We start from the raw sequence: 14,310 nt of genomic DNA, 5'->3' as shown, positions 1-14,310 counted from the left end.
ACGGCCTGTTTTGTGCGACCTGTGCGCGCTGGATGTACCTGTCTGTGGTTGCTTTCCCGTGACAAGAGCAGAACGAAAGAGCTGTGACAGGAGACTGTGTGTGGCTTTTTGGTCTGCACAGTCTAAACTATCTACTCTCTGGCCTTGTACAGAAAAAGGTCTGTCAAGCCCTATTTTACATAAATTACTTGGGAAATTTTTCACCGAACAAGGACAAGGTAAGATGGTCCCAGATTAAGCACATTTGGGCTGAGGTTTGCTGGTACCACTGGCAGGTCAGAAGAATACACATGTGGGCTGGCAACTCTGAGTATTAAAATAGTCTGGCATAGTTAAGCAAAGTCTGGCTATGATAAAGTACCTTCCTCTTTCTGTGAATTGGCCATTGTGTATCAAGGAACTCCCGAACCCGAATTCAACAACGTCCTCATTGTTCAACCGAAAACCATCTGTGTGGCTCCCAAGCGCAGTGTCTAGCCATGGAAATCAATAACCTTGTACCCTTAGCGAAGGCTGGAACGAGACGTGTACCTTTCCCACCCCTCTGTTTCGACATAGACTCTGCGAGTGCTGGACTCTGCACCTCTTAGAATCCTTGCCGGTGACAGGCATCATAATAATTAGTGCTACCAGTCCCCAGGCCCACCAGCATGTCCCTTCTGACGAAGCGGACCAAGTTGTCGAGGGGGCACATGGGCTTGGGCCAGCGCCGGCGGTGGTCCTGGCAGAAGGAGGTGTGGAACGTGACGTCGACGCCGTTGTAGAGAACCCGCACGGCGTGCTCCCGGGGCTCGTCCCTGTCCTGCCAGAGCTCGAAGATCAGCCTGGCCGCGAACCTCGGGAACCTGGCTTCCGCCAGGCCCAGGGCGCTGAGGACCGGGGACAGAGTGACGTCGTGAGCAGAATAGAGGGCGAAGACCTCTTCGCTCCTGCCCTCGGCGGCTCGCAGCATGCGGCCCGACGGTCTGGTTCAGGATGGGGTGGGCGCCCAGGAGCGCGTACCCCAGATACAGTTTCTTCTCCCGCCTCTCCCTCTCGTCCTCCATCTGATGGGTCTTGATCACCTTGAAGTGCTCCATGTCGATGCAGCCGTGTCCGGTGCAGGGGAAGCTGAGGTTGTGGCAGAAGTGGCAGAGCAGGGAGTCGATGGGGTTGGCGGCCCGCAGCTGCTTGGTGGGGATGTCCACCACCTTGGCCATCTCCCCGTAGGCCCTCTCCAGCTGGCCGTTCTTCAGGCGTAAGAGGTACTGCCGGCGCTGCTCCTTTTCCAGGTAGTGGTTTCTCACGGGGCAGTAGCAGCTTCCGGAGCAGAACAGAGCGCTGGGCTGGTGCCTGAAATAGACCTTCTTCCAGTCGAAGTCGGGGAGAAAGCCGTACAGCAGGGCCAGCCCGCTCTGCAGCGTCCGGCTTTTCCCCGTGGTCTCTAAGTAGAGCTGGTCGGGGGACCAGTCACTGGGCAGGAGTTGGTGTTTCTTTAGGTAGATGTCCCTCAGCAGCTGGCCATTCTGCAGATGCTGCACAACTCCTGGAACAGAGCGACACAAGCTTTCCTGACCAGCAGCTCAGCCAAGGGAACGGCAAGGGAAACTGAGTCAGTGCCCAGCTCCAGCCACCTTAGAGCAGTGGGAGATCATGTGATCGAGCCTGCTGCCCACTGTGTGGAGGCTGCGAGAACGGGTTCACGCCAGCCTGACCACTGGGGGGCACCTTGGAGTTATCCGCGAAGGGATGAGCCGAGTGAGCCCTGTCCTTGGGACCCACAGCCTTTCTGGGGAGCACCATGACCCTCTGCCTCAACCCTCCCTGTAGGCCAGCCCCTTCCCTGTGGGAGACCCTGTGACTGGCAGGCCTCAGGCGGAAGGAATCACCCGCTGGGGTGGGGGTGGGGGGGTGCCCAGGCTGTAGGTGTCACAGGTCTAAGGAGAGCTTTGTCCCTGGCCCCAGGGACTTGGCATTCCTCAGCCCGCAGGGAGAACTCCGGGAACTCAATCAGGAAGAGAAAAGGCCGCTTGCTGGCTGCTTAGTCCTCTCAGTGCTGGGAAGTCCCCTCTGCTAACGTTTAGGTACATTCTGTCTGGCCTGGCTGGGGCTTTCCCAGTCGTCCATAAGGACACTCTCTGAACGAATATGGGATGATTTCCCAGATACACAGAGAGAATGTGCGGAAAAAAGCAAAGTGCAGGACAGTATGTTTTTTTTGCTCCTTTTAAATAAAAATGGGGGGCCCTGGTTGGTGTGGCTCAGTTGGTTGGAGCATCATCCCATACACCAAAAGGTTGCGGGTTTGATCCCAGGTCGGGGCCCATTTGGAAGGTAACCAGTTGATGTTTTTCTCTCATATTGATGTCTCTCTTTCTCTCTAAAATCAGCAAATAAAATCAGCAAATAAAAATGGGGGAAAATAAGAATGTATATTTGCAGTTGTCTGTGCTCTGCAAAAGAAACTTGGGAAGGATGCACAAGAAACTGATCTCAGTGGTTACCTGGGAATGATGGGGGCACAGAAAGGGTGTGGATGGAACATGGGCAGGAGCAAAAATCTCAAGTTTATCTTTAAGATGTTTCAGCGTTGAACCACAGTACAGCAATAAATGGTCTTTTTTTAAAAAGGCCTTCTCTTCGAGCAAGAGAAGGCAATCCAAGATAAAAGCAAGCTCGCCTGCCAGCCAATGGGATGCAATTTCAGTAACAAATATGCATTCTCTGAGAGTGGGAACCATATGCGGGCCCCAGGACCAGCCGTATCACTTATTCAGATGCCCGAACAGTTTGAACAGCTCCACCGCCAAGATGAGACAGCTTAAGGCTGAAGTGCCTGAGGCAGAGGGCACTGTTGGCCCAGGAAGGGGAATAGCTCAGAAAACGCCCCCAACAAAGGAAGTCCTGCTCTGAATGAAGAATATGGATTGAGAGCAGAATTCCTCAGAGATCGGGGCTGGGTGGAGCCTTAGCATTTCCCAAATGACTTGCAAAATGAGGCAAACCATGAGTGACGAACATCAAGAATCTGTATCTAGTTCACCTCTGGGCCTACCTCACATTCTTAGCTGCATATATTAAAGGTGGAGTGCTTACTGCGGGCCAGACCTTTCTCCTTTAATCCTCACAAAAAGCCAGTAAAGGCTGATCATTCTCCCCATTTTCCTTATTTTCTAGGTGAGGAAACGGAGGCCCTTCACAGTGGAGAAGTAGCAGAACTGAGTCCCCATCTGGCCCCAACCTTGTGCCCTTAGTCCCTTGTCACAGTCCCTACATTTTCATGCAGAAATACTAAGTTCTAGCCATTTAGGACTTCTTATACTCTCCAAACCAGCCTGCTATTCCTGCCCTTCTCCCTCCTCTGCCCAGAGAAACCCCCTCCTGCGCCTGGCACCACTCCTGCCTTCCCTGTGGTCTCCCTTCTCCCTCCCCCGGGTCACGCGAACAACTTCCCCTTCCCACAGGCCGCTGGACTTCTGGGCCGTTAGCAGCATTCACCGAGCCTCGCACTGTGCCTGTATGAGGCACTTTCCACATGCTATCGAATCTCACTCACCACCAGCCCTGTCCGGAAGATATTAGCCCCATTTTACGGGGCTGTCTATCCTCCAAAGCCTGTGCTTATCCTATACAACCCTGCGGACTGCAGCAGTAGCTGGTGTCCGTGTGTGTGCCGTTACACTGCAGCTGAGGGATCCGCTAGGACAGGCAGGGGAGCAGCTTACTCACCCAGGCCCCTCCCCTCCCCTCCCCCACACCCAACAGCTGCCACAGCACCTTGAACAGAGCAGGCACCAGTGATCAGTCTGTTCCTACGCAGTCTCTGTGGGTGCCAAAGTGTGCCAGTGACAAATGACTGCTCTAACAGCGAGGCTTTCTTAAAATAAAATTTAAAATAGAAGATGAAATTGGCCATTAAGAGAGAATAAGGGACCAGGAGCAAACAATACTGCAAAAATAATTTCTAGAGTAACACTAATTTAGGATATGATAACGATGATAAGAAATCAATGAGAAGAAAGGTCAGAATGAATGTCAGTACGTGTGTGAACCCCTCAGCCCTGCCCCCGCCCCCCCACTCTTCTCGGGGGACGGCCCCTGGACCCAAAGGCTGGGTCCCACTCTCAATGCACAGTCACCCTGACCTCGTAGCCAGGTGATGGCGCTGACCCTCAAGGACCCCTTCGGACTCTCTCTCTCAAGAATGTGGACTTGCCAGCCCATCTGTGGGTGTGGCTAGGACTGTCACTCTGTTGACAGACACCCAGCAAAACCACGGAGGCAGCGACAGGCAGACTTTTTATTCCTGGCTCCAGTCTCCGGAGGCCTGCTCATATTCTCGCCCTCACAGTCGGCGAGTCACTGTGAATCCTTATAATAATGTCCCTTTTGTGCTTGAGTTGGTTTCTGTTACTTGCAACCAGAGTCTAAGCCAGTGATGGCGAACCTATGACACGCGTGTCAGAGGTGACACGCAAACTCATTTTTTTGGTTGATTTTTCTTTGTTAAATGGCATTTAAATATATAAAATAAATATCAAAAATATAAGTCTTTGTTTTACTATGGTTGCAAATATCAAAAAATATCTATATGTGACACGGCATCAGAGTTAAGTTAGGGTTTTTCAAAATGCTGACACGCTGAGCTCAAAAGGTTCGCCATCACTGGTCTAAGCAGAGGTTCTCAGCAAGCCGGGGTCTGCCCTCAGGGAGGGTTTGGAGGCTGAGCTGTCACAATAATATGGGAAATAATGTTCCTGACACCCAGTGGGTGGTGGCCAGGGGGCTGGACAGTCTTCACAAGGAACTGTTCTCGGTCCCATAAGACATTCCCACACATGAAAAATCTGTTTATATAGCCTAGAACCCACTTTAAAAATATTTTTATTGATTTTGGAGAGGAAGGGAGAGGGAGAGAGAGATAGAAATATCAATGATGAGAATCATTGATCAGCTGCCTCCTGCCCGCCCCCTCCTGGGCATGTGCCCTTGACTGGAATCGAACCTGGGACCCTTCACTGAGCCAAACCAGCTAGGATGAACTCACTTTTTTTGAATCTATAAACACAAAGTCATTTTTGCGTAACATTAACATCCAGTGAATTTCCGAGAAACATGATATTAGTTGAGGGACACTTGTATTTTGTTTTCATCAGAACTTGTTAAAAAAAACATGTTCCGCCGTAACCGGTTTGGCTCAGTGGATAGAGCGTCGGCCTTCGGACTAAAGGGTCCCAGGTTTGATTCCGGTCAAGGGCATGTACTTCGTTGCGGGCACATCCCCAGTAGGGGGTGTGCAGGAGGCAGCTGATCGATGTTTCTCTCTCATCGATGTTTCTAACTCTCTATCCCTCTTCCTTCCTCTCTGTAAAAAATCAATAAAATATATTTTAAAAAATGTTCCAACACTTGGTATTAAAGTCACCAATACACCTCTCAGTCAGTCTGCATTGGTAGCTGTCAGTCAGCAATCTATACTTACGTGTAAGCGACTGATTCCATCATTCCCGTTTCTAGTGTAGGTGTGCCCAAGCATTTACACTGAGGCACACAGAATTCTATAATAAATTAGTTTCCCTTTCCCCTCCTTTCTATTATAGTTAGGGTATCTGATATATTGTAAGACTATGTATGTAGAAAGATTATATTGTATTCGAATTTCACTTGAGGATAGTTAAGGGAGCGCTTTTACTTGCTAATAAAAGGGGCGCTGGATCTGGTAGGATGACTCCTGTGTTAATCCAATGCAGAATCTGTATGCGTGGAACTAATTATCAAAAGCTTTTGGAAAAACTCCTTCTCCCAGGCTGGCCCTCCAGAGCCTTCAGCTTGCCCCACTCTGCCCGTCACCACCATTCTCCCCGCGACAGGACGGAGACCTTCCTCCCATCACAGCCGAGGTCCTACGATGCTGGGGAACAGGAAGACAGAGCATGGCCAATAGGTCCTCCCGTTTCTTCCCAAAGAGCTGGCACCAAGCAGACGTCCTCTGAGGTCCCAGACTGAAGTACGAAACCGGAAGCTCCTGGGGACCCCACCAGTTCTTTCTCTTCCCAACAAAGGGGATCCCACAAATAACTCACCATGACTCTGACAGCGAGCTGGCTGCACAACAGTACAAATAGGGCTGCAAGGGAAAGGTGGTCTGACCAAACAAACTCCTCGCTCAGCGGGGATCTGCCCTGTTTCTCGCTGAGACCTGGCACACTGAAACTTACCAGGTGTTTTGCTTGAAGTATCTAAGAACATGGGATTAATTGTATAAATTATGGCCCAGCCATAGTGGGATAATATGTAGCAATCAGAAATGGTGTTGTTGATGAATAGGGAAAGATGATCACAATATACTCAGTGAAAAAGTGGGTAACGGAATAGTGTGTTTAGTAAGATACCACTGTGAGTATGTGTGTGTGTGTGTGTGCACACGCACGCACACATGAATGAACACAGAAAGGAAGATAACTAATATCTTTGGTGGGATTACAGGTGCTATTTTTCTTCCTTTTGCTTACTTGTCATTCCTAATTTCTCTTCCATGAACATACACTGCCTTTGTAATAACAATAAAGTTGGTTGTTGTTGTTGTTTTAGAAATCAGATGTTAACTAGAATGCTGGTGGACTCAGAGAATGCTGAGTGCCAGTCCTTATCTGCCCTATGAGCCCGCAGCGCCTGGCCCCGGAGTATTCGCTATTCGCCCCCAGTGTGTGCGAACGGTTGTCACACGTACCTGTCTGTGTGAGCTCTCCCATCTCACAGAGCGGGTGATTGGGGAAAAGAGGCAGGGAATGTAGGGGGCTTTCGAAAGAGGCTCCGGATCCTTTTGACATGTGACTAATGAAAGCTTCCAGCTTCGGGTGATACGGTTTCCTAAAGAGACAACACAGATCTCGAGGTCAGCGTGCTCCACAGCGTCCGCAATGGTCTCAGCTTCAGCAAACGAAACCCCAAGTGTGTGCCCTTCCGCCCCCACAGCAGACGATCGCTCAATCAAGTTTAAATTCCAATTTCTTGATCACTCAACCACCGATGGCTATGCATAACCCCACTCTGCAAGGCCAGCCGGCGCCTCTCCTCTGCTGAAGTGCCCATCCCCCTGGGAGTCAGCTCTGCCCTCCACTGTTGGTTCCCAGCCTGCGCCCCCCCGGAGGCTCCCTCTCCAGATGCCATGGCCTAGGCTGGGAGTCCTCCATCTGGTCCCTTCCCTACCCCTACACAGGCCACCTGCCCCCCGCCCCCCCTCATCCTGCACACATGTCCTCCAGGGGCTGCCCACCTCTCTCCTGCATCCCTGCAGCCACCAGCTGGGTTCTGGCTCAGGCAGCTTCTGTCTGGATGGCACGGGTTCCTCTTTGGACTACCTGCAGCCTAATTCTGCCCCTCTCATCTGCCTTCTCCACTGCCAGCGAGATCCCTTAAAAGACAACCCTGACTCGTCACTGCTCTTCCACATGCTGCCTTCTGGAAGGGGCCACTCATGCCTATTGGTCTGTTCTGGCACCACCTCGAGTTGAGGCTCAGGGCTCCCCAGCCCTTTCCACTCTAATGCTGAGCTCCGGACACACACAGCCACCAACTGACTTCCATTCCCCCAACACACTTGTTCTTTCACGCTTCCAAGACTTGCCACATGCTGCCTCTTCCTCCTAAAAACCCACTCTGTCCGGCCGGTGTGGCTCAGTGGTTGAGCGTCAACTCATCAACCAAGAGGTCACTGGTTCTATTCTGGGTCAGGGCACATGCCCGGGTTGTGGGCTCGATCCCCACTAGGGGGCGTGCAGGAGGCAGCCAACTGATAATTGTCATCAATGTTTCTATTTCTCTATCCCTCTCCTTTCTCTCTCTTTCAAATCAATAAAAACATATATTTTTTTAAAAAAACAACCCACCCGACCCCAACCTTCACCTGGGTAACTCTTAATCCTTAACTTATCTGACCTCCGGAAAGGCTCTTGAAGAAAATTAACTGATTAAGATAACCAAGATCTCTATAGTTCTCTAAATTCACTATGTCTTTTGTACATACAATATGTCATTTCATGTGGGGGGGGGGGTGTCACAAATAGCAAAACAACAACAACACAGGTGTGTTTATGAGACCTGACTTTTTAAAAATATTTCTGCCATGGAGTACATGTGGCAAATCAAGATTTAATTTATCTTTCTAGTCACTAATACACCATTTCCCTGAATAATGAAATGACCTATGAATATAGACACAATTCCTCTGAATAATGAGATGACTTATGAATATTTACACCTTTTCTTTGAATAGTAAAATGGCCTATGAATGTGTATACATTTTCCAGCTGAACAGAAGCGGATAGACTAGTCCCAGCTAAACCAAATCAGCATGAAAAGCAGCAAAGAGAAATTGCTCTAATGGCCGACCCCTGCTGTTGAGAGCCCAACTGACATGGACAATGCTTGAAAAAGGGCTGCCAGAATAGGTTTAATATCTTTCAGAAACATAAAGCTAAAAAAAAAAATCCATCTTTTATAAAATAGACTTTGGAACTAGAGAATGCTAATCCTGTCGTAAAGGACGGTCTGGTAATTTACCCAGGACTGTGCCGGGCGGGCTGTCTCTGCATGCAGACAGAGCGTGCGCTTTTCATCCTGAGGCTAAAACGTGTAAATATTTGCAAACTTGGAAATAAAATTTCCAACTGATAATGAGGCTGCCGAGAGGAATGCACATAAACAAAGGCCACGCATCACCAGGAGCCAAACGCTCTGCTGCGGGCCACTCTTTCAGGTTGGCGATGTCTGCGGATCTGGGAGAGCGTGGCTGCCAATTTTAGAAACAGAATTTCACGACTGGAAGTGTTTGCTGAGATGTCCCGGGTTCTCAGGGAATCCGACTGCTTAATGAGGTGTTTGTTTCTCACTGCATTCGTGAAAACGTGCTTGTGGGAGGGCGAGATGAGGATTCATAGAAGAAAAACTTCCCTTATGGAAGAGAAGACAAATGGCCGATGTGCTCTTCCAAGGCCCCCTGAGGGCAATCGCCTTCTTTAAATCCTTAGAAGCCCATTCTCCCCTTCACTCCTCCTGCTCAGCCACGTACTAGTTTTATTGTTACTCAGACATGCCCAGCTCTCCCAGCCTCAGGCCCTTTGCACACGCTGTTCCCCCAGATCCTCACAGGGCCGGCTCCTTCACTTCCTTTAGGTGCCTGCTCACATGCCACTTCCTGGTACATGAGCCAGGTACATGTGACAGCACCTGGCACACGACATGCATTTAAGAATAAAATTCATTGAATTAAAATATTGATTTATTTTTTTCTTCTTTGGATGTAGAAAAGAGTATCGAATTCATATTCATGAATGCAAAAGAAACCACTTACTAAACATAGCATGTTAATGGCTAATAACCTTATTGCTGGCTAAACATAGTCCCAGGAGGGTAGAGAGAGCACCTCTGTCATGAGGCACAGGGCATTCACGCAGACACAGCTTCTGCTACAAACACTTCGGGAGCCACGCCATGTGTCACTGTGAAGGGGAACACTGGGGTGACCGTCTTGAATGGACATCCGGCTCCCCGCTGTGCACAGCCCAGCCATCCCCTTTTACTGGACTAGAGTAACGGCCACACTCCAGGACTCACTGCCTTTTAGGAGGCCATAAAAATGAATAATTCCTGAAGCTGCACTAGCACCTGGGGAGGCAGCAGGCACTGCTGGTGACCCCGATCCCACAGTCCCAGGGGATTCAGAGGCCTGAAGTAGATTCAAATGGCTAGGAGTCCTGTCCACTCTTGTGAATGGACAATTATTGTTTTTATTTAAAGATGGACTTAATTACATGACATGCATGAATTAAACATGCATGCCCCACCCACTTTCTGCAAAGTACTTAAAAGTAGATCCTAAAAATACAGAATGTTTGATCAAACTAGGCCACAAGATCAAGGCCAGGGACAATGAAGGCAGAGGCAGCCAGGGCAGCTGGTCCCCAGAAACGATGCCTCTCAAATGGGAGCCCCAGAAACGATGCCTCTCAAATGGGAGCCCCAGAAACGGCCCCATCTGTGCACCCTGTCATCGCCTTGACAGAACGAGGGGCCCTGGGACCTGTCCTGGCTTCATGACCACAGCCACTCAGGGAGGAAGAGAGGTTGGCCCTAGGAGACCTGCAGGCTTCTGTGCTAAATGACACGTCACCCCCTTATCAAGCTCTTAGCATGGACCAGGCTCAGGGCCTCACTCTCCCACCTTAGTGGGAAGGGAGGCATCACTACCCCCGCGTTCCAGGTCTGCACACCGAGGCTCAGAGAGGGAAGAGATCTTCCCCACACACACAGGCTAATCGGCCTCACAGGGGTCTGTGCTGAGACTTCAATCTGATAGGTGCATATGACAGGCAATTATGACTTGTGATTCTCACTTAGATCCTGAATTCATTCTGCGACCAAACCCGTCCAACAACTATTACATGCCAGGCTCGAGCTGGGCATGGATGATACAGGAAGGAGAAGCTGGTGATGTGGGGAGGGCAGAGGCAATCACGCTGGGAAGGCAAGCTGTGAAGTCCCAGGGTGCACGGGGGGAGGCCCTGCCTGCTGCCCGGTGGCCCTGCCCAATGGGCCCCTTTTCTGGGAACGACCAGAATGGCCCCCAGAGCTTCAAGTGCCCAGGGACCTTCTAGCAACAGTGACTGACCCCTAGTCTGAGCCGAGCCTCTCAAATTCTCACTTCTGAGAAGGTGAAGCGCAGATAGAGAAAGAAGAACAGAAGCTGCAAGTAGCCACGGATAAAGCAGGGCACTGTCCCTGAGTCCTGGAGGCTGTCTTGGGTCCGGCCAGCTCAGCAGCCCAGTAGCCTATCTGTGCCCGGGCTGTTCAAAGGGTGGATACCCAGCCAGCAGGCAAAGGTAGGACTGTGCCAGCTGTTAACACAAAGAAACTCTGCTGTGCCCGATCTAGCAACCCCACGTCCCTAAGCTGCCTTCCCTGCACCCCACCCTGTGCCCTCCTGCCACTCTGGATGCTCTAGCCCATCCCCATGATCCAGGAACTGAAGAGTTAATACCCAGCACAGCAAGCGACCTCCACCCTTGCCCTAGTCCTCAGGCCCGGCAAGGTCTGATGATGAAATACTTTGTTCAGAGACCAGTCCCATGTGTCTTCCTGTTCAGTTTGCAGGAGGCACTGGCTGTGCCTCATACAAGCCGAGGACCCATTCTCAGGGAGAGGTTTCCTGGAGGAGCCAGCATCTCCGGGGGCCTTGTAGGAGCTGTGGGAGTGGGCCAAGCAGGCGTGGGGGACAAGCAAGCCAGGTGGCAGGTGCAAAGGTGGGAATGGCAGGGGCAGAAGGTCCCAATGGGAAGGCTGACACAGAAGGCTAGAGACGGGAGGAAGAAAGCCAGTGTCTGCGTGGCACCCTGACACGGGCCCTGGGACATGCCTCCATGCTCGCTGAACACAGAAAACACTAACACCCAGATTGCGAGCATCATGACCTCCAGCAGGAAATGAAACAACACAGGAAAGCTTGCAGTCGCTCAGTATTTCATGTTTTTACCAAAGATGGTTCGCTTCACCTTCTCCATAATGCTGGGTAATGAGACGGCCTGAGCTTCGAATAGTTAACCTGAACCTCCCGTGGGTTCACACTGTGGTCCACTTGGATAGAACAGCCCCGGCTGCGGGGAGGCAATCCGTGGTTCCACCCGGCTGCCGGGGCAGGCTGGCAACCAGGAGCATTCCATCAAAATAACATCTTCCCCACTGAGCACTCCCTCCGTCCCCTCTCCTCATTCAGCACATTCTGTGCAGGGTGTTACGCGTCCCCAGACACGTTTGCTGAGGCCTGGACCATCACTTTTATTGCTAACTGTGCCTCCAGTTTTAGAGCCATGCCATTTCCATATGCACCGTTTCCACTCTTTTCAATTATTCTTCATCCTAAGGGCTCTCAACCAAGAGCAGGCTGTCTCTACCCCTGTGGATATTTGAAGTAACAGCATCCATTTATATGGCTTTGCAAGTAAATGACAGTGTTCCTTCTCCTCTATCATCTCACTTACTCCTCACCCCAACTCTGCATGGTCAGCGTCGCCATCCCACTTCAGAGACAGAAGACTGAGGCTCACAGAGACGAAGGGGCGTACCTGTTGCCCTGAATGGAAGAGCTGAGCCAGGTCTGAGGCCTCCTAACCCAGTGTTCACTGCGCCACGTCCAGCCACTTCTCAAACTGAGGAACAGCAGGGTGGGAGAGTGGGCCTCAGACTGGCCAGGGCTTTATCTGCTGTGTGGCCTCACACAGGTGTCCTCGCCTCTCTAGGCCTCTGTTTTCTCAACTGTGAAATGGCAGTAACATGCAGGATTGTCCTGAAGATCAGGCTCCCGGTGAACAGTACTCCCTCCATGACAGGTCACTCCCCATCCTGTCGTTCCCCAGTCAGCATCATGATTAGGACAGAGAGAACAGATTCTTGAAAGGAACTTTTTTTTTTTAAGTGCAATTTACCTGTTAGCCACTAGAGTGCAGTCAATTTCTGGTCGCTTTGTTTTGGGAATGACATACAGTGGATATCTGTCCCCATGTCGAATGAACACATGCACCGAGACCAGCTTAAAATGATGCGGAGCATGACCTGCGAGAGACAGACAGACATAAAGAAAGAGACAGACACACTGTATTGTTATCACTCAGGAAGTGTCAATTCTTTTCACTGCACTGAAGTGAGGAGGGGTAACTGGGAGCAGGGTGCGGTGCTGGGGTCCGGGTGGGGGGAATAGACTCACTGGCAGGACAGAGGGACATGAGTGGGCTGCTTATGCCCCAGGCCCCCAGCGGTCACGGGGAGGCTATGGTGGCCAGCTGGAGGCCAGGGAAATGTGGGCAGGAATATTCCTGTGTCCTCGCTCACATCCACAGACTACGGGAGGCCCGGAAACAGTCAACAGTGAACACATGTCTTCTTCAAATCTCTCATCAAACAAGGCAGGGCACAAACAGATTCAACATCATTCTTTTGTACACTCTCAAAAAAAAGCAAAATTCAACGTGGAAATCATATTTTCCCAGACCTTTCCTGCAAGACACCAGCAGGACGTCCTAAGCCCCAGAGAGCCTACTCAGGAAAGCTGGGGGTGATGCGCTAGAAGTGAGGAAGCTAAGACCTGGGAACTCACTCAAGGGCACAGCCTAGTGGCAGCTGCAGGCATTGCGCCCAGGCCGGGGCGCTCCTCACCACCATGCTGTGCTATTTGAAGAACCAGTCCCCAGAAGGGTGTCCGTCCAGGTACCAGGTTGGGCAGCGCAGGCAGGCCTACCTTCCATGCTGCGCTCGGCCACACTGGGGATGTTGCAATACAAGAGAGCTTCGTAAAGCGGGTCCATCCCGGGGGGCTCCGTCACAGGGTCGGGCATGATTCTCTTCCGACTCTTGCTACTCACTCCATTCTTAGCTACGGACACCGGGATCAGGTGGACTGCAAGGGAAGGCAAGCAGGTCACGACACATGCGGTCACCGGGGGGCACTGAGCGTGGCTGCGTTTTCACCTTGAATAACTATTCTCTCCCGCGGCACAGACTTCAGTGTGGCAAGAAGTCAGCGTTCCCTCCAAGAACTGTTTCTTGAGCCCTCACTGTGCCCTGCCTCTTTCTCGATGCCATGACCCTCTGCTCACTAATAATTATGCGACAGCAGTGGGGCCTCACTCACGGTGGGGAAGGAAGAACTTCATTCAAACGGATGACTTCCTTCCCAACACCCTCTGAATTCTGTAAATACAAAGGAAGGAAACCGCCAGCTTTTGAGTATCTACGAAGGGCCAGGCATGGGTGTCTGACGCATCTCATTTAATACCATCTGCGGTGCACTGTGTGGCCCCCAGAGCCCACAGCACTACGAACGTGTCCGGAAGGAGATGGCTCATCTCATGACGATTTGCTTCTTTTCATTTTTGTTTATTGTATTGATGGTCCCCACGGAATAGAGAAAAGGAGAGAAAGGCAGGGCCAGGACCTAGCCCACAAGCCCCGCTCTGGCCTTGGGCCGCAGGCCACCTCAGTTACTTCCCCAAACTCAGTGAGCCACAGGGTCCGCAGGTAATGTTACAGCCAGGTGTCGGCAGCCAGCTCGTTAGCTGGGAGTCACAGACTTGTCCAAAGACAGGCCAGCGCCTCTCCTCCAGGGCACCAAGCCAATGCCCATGGTCTGTGGCTCATCTCCCCATGTCGGGGTCTGGCCAGGACAGAGGATGAAAATCTAGCTGCATACCTGGCCTTCTTCATGCAGCTCTAGCCTGAAGAACCTGCTGTATGCAAGCCCGTTACAAGTGCCTCAAAACTGATTTTTCCCCCTTTAAATAT

General features: G+C 51.2%; 1 protein-coding gene across 1 annotated transcript in view; it reads right to left on the bottom strand.

The window, feature by feature from the left end:
- Window positions 1-6: 6 nt before the first annotated feature.
- PXYLP1 (2-phosphoxylose phosphatase 1) overlaps window positions 7-14,310 on the bottom strand; it is a 66,437-nt gene continuing 52,133 nt past the window's right edge. The window contains 5 exon segments of the mRNA XM_023749589.1: window positions 7-958; window positions 960-1,525; window positions 6,710-6,849; window positions 12,459-12,585; window positions 13,268-13,426. Of these exon segments, the coding sequence (XP_023605357.1) occupies window positions 587-958; window positions 960-1,525; window positions 6,710-6,849; window positions 12,459-12,585; window positions 13,268-13,426 (1,364 nt within the window). The 3' untranslated portion in view covers window positions 7-586.

Source organism: Myotis lucifugus, unplaced genomic scaffold (genome assembly GCF_000147115.1).
Source record: "Myotis lucifugus unplaced genomic scaffold, Myoluc2.0 scaffold_8, whole genome shotgun sequence".
In the NCBI taxonomy this organism is placed as follows: Eukaryota; Metazoa; Chordata; class Mammalia; order Chiroptera; family Vespertilionidae; genus Myotis; species Myotis lucifugus.
The sequence above is the reverse complement of the archived record's forward strand: the minus strand, read 5'-3'. Positions and strand labels throughout refer to the sequence as shown.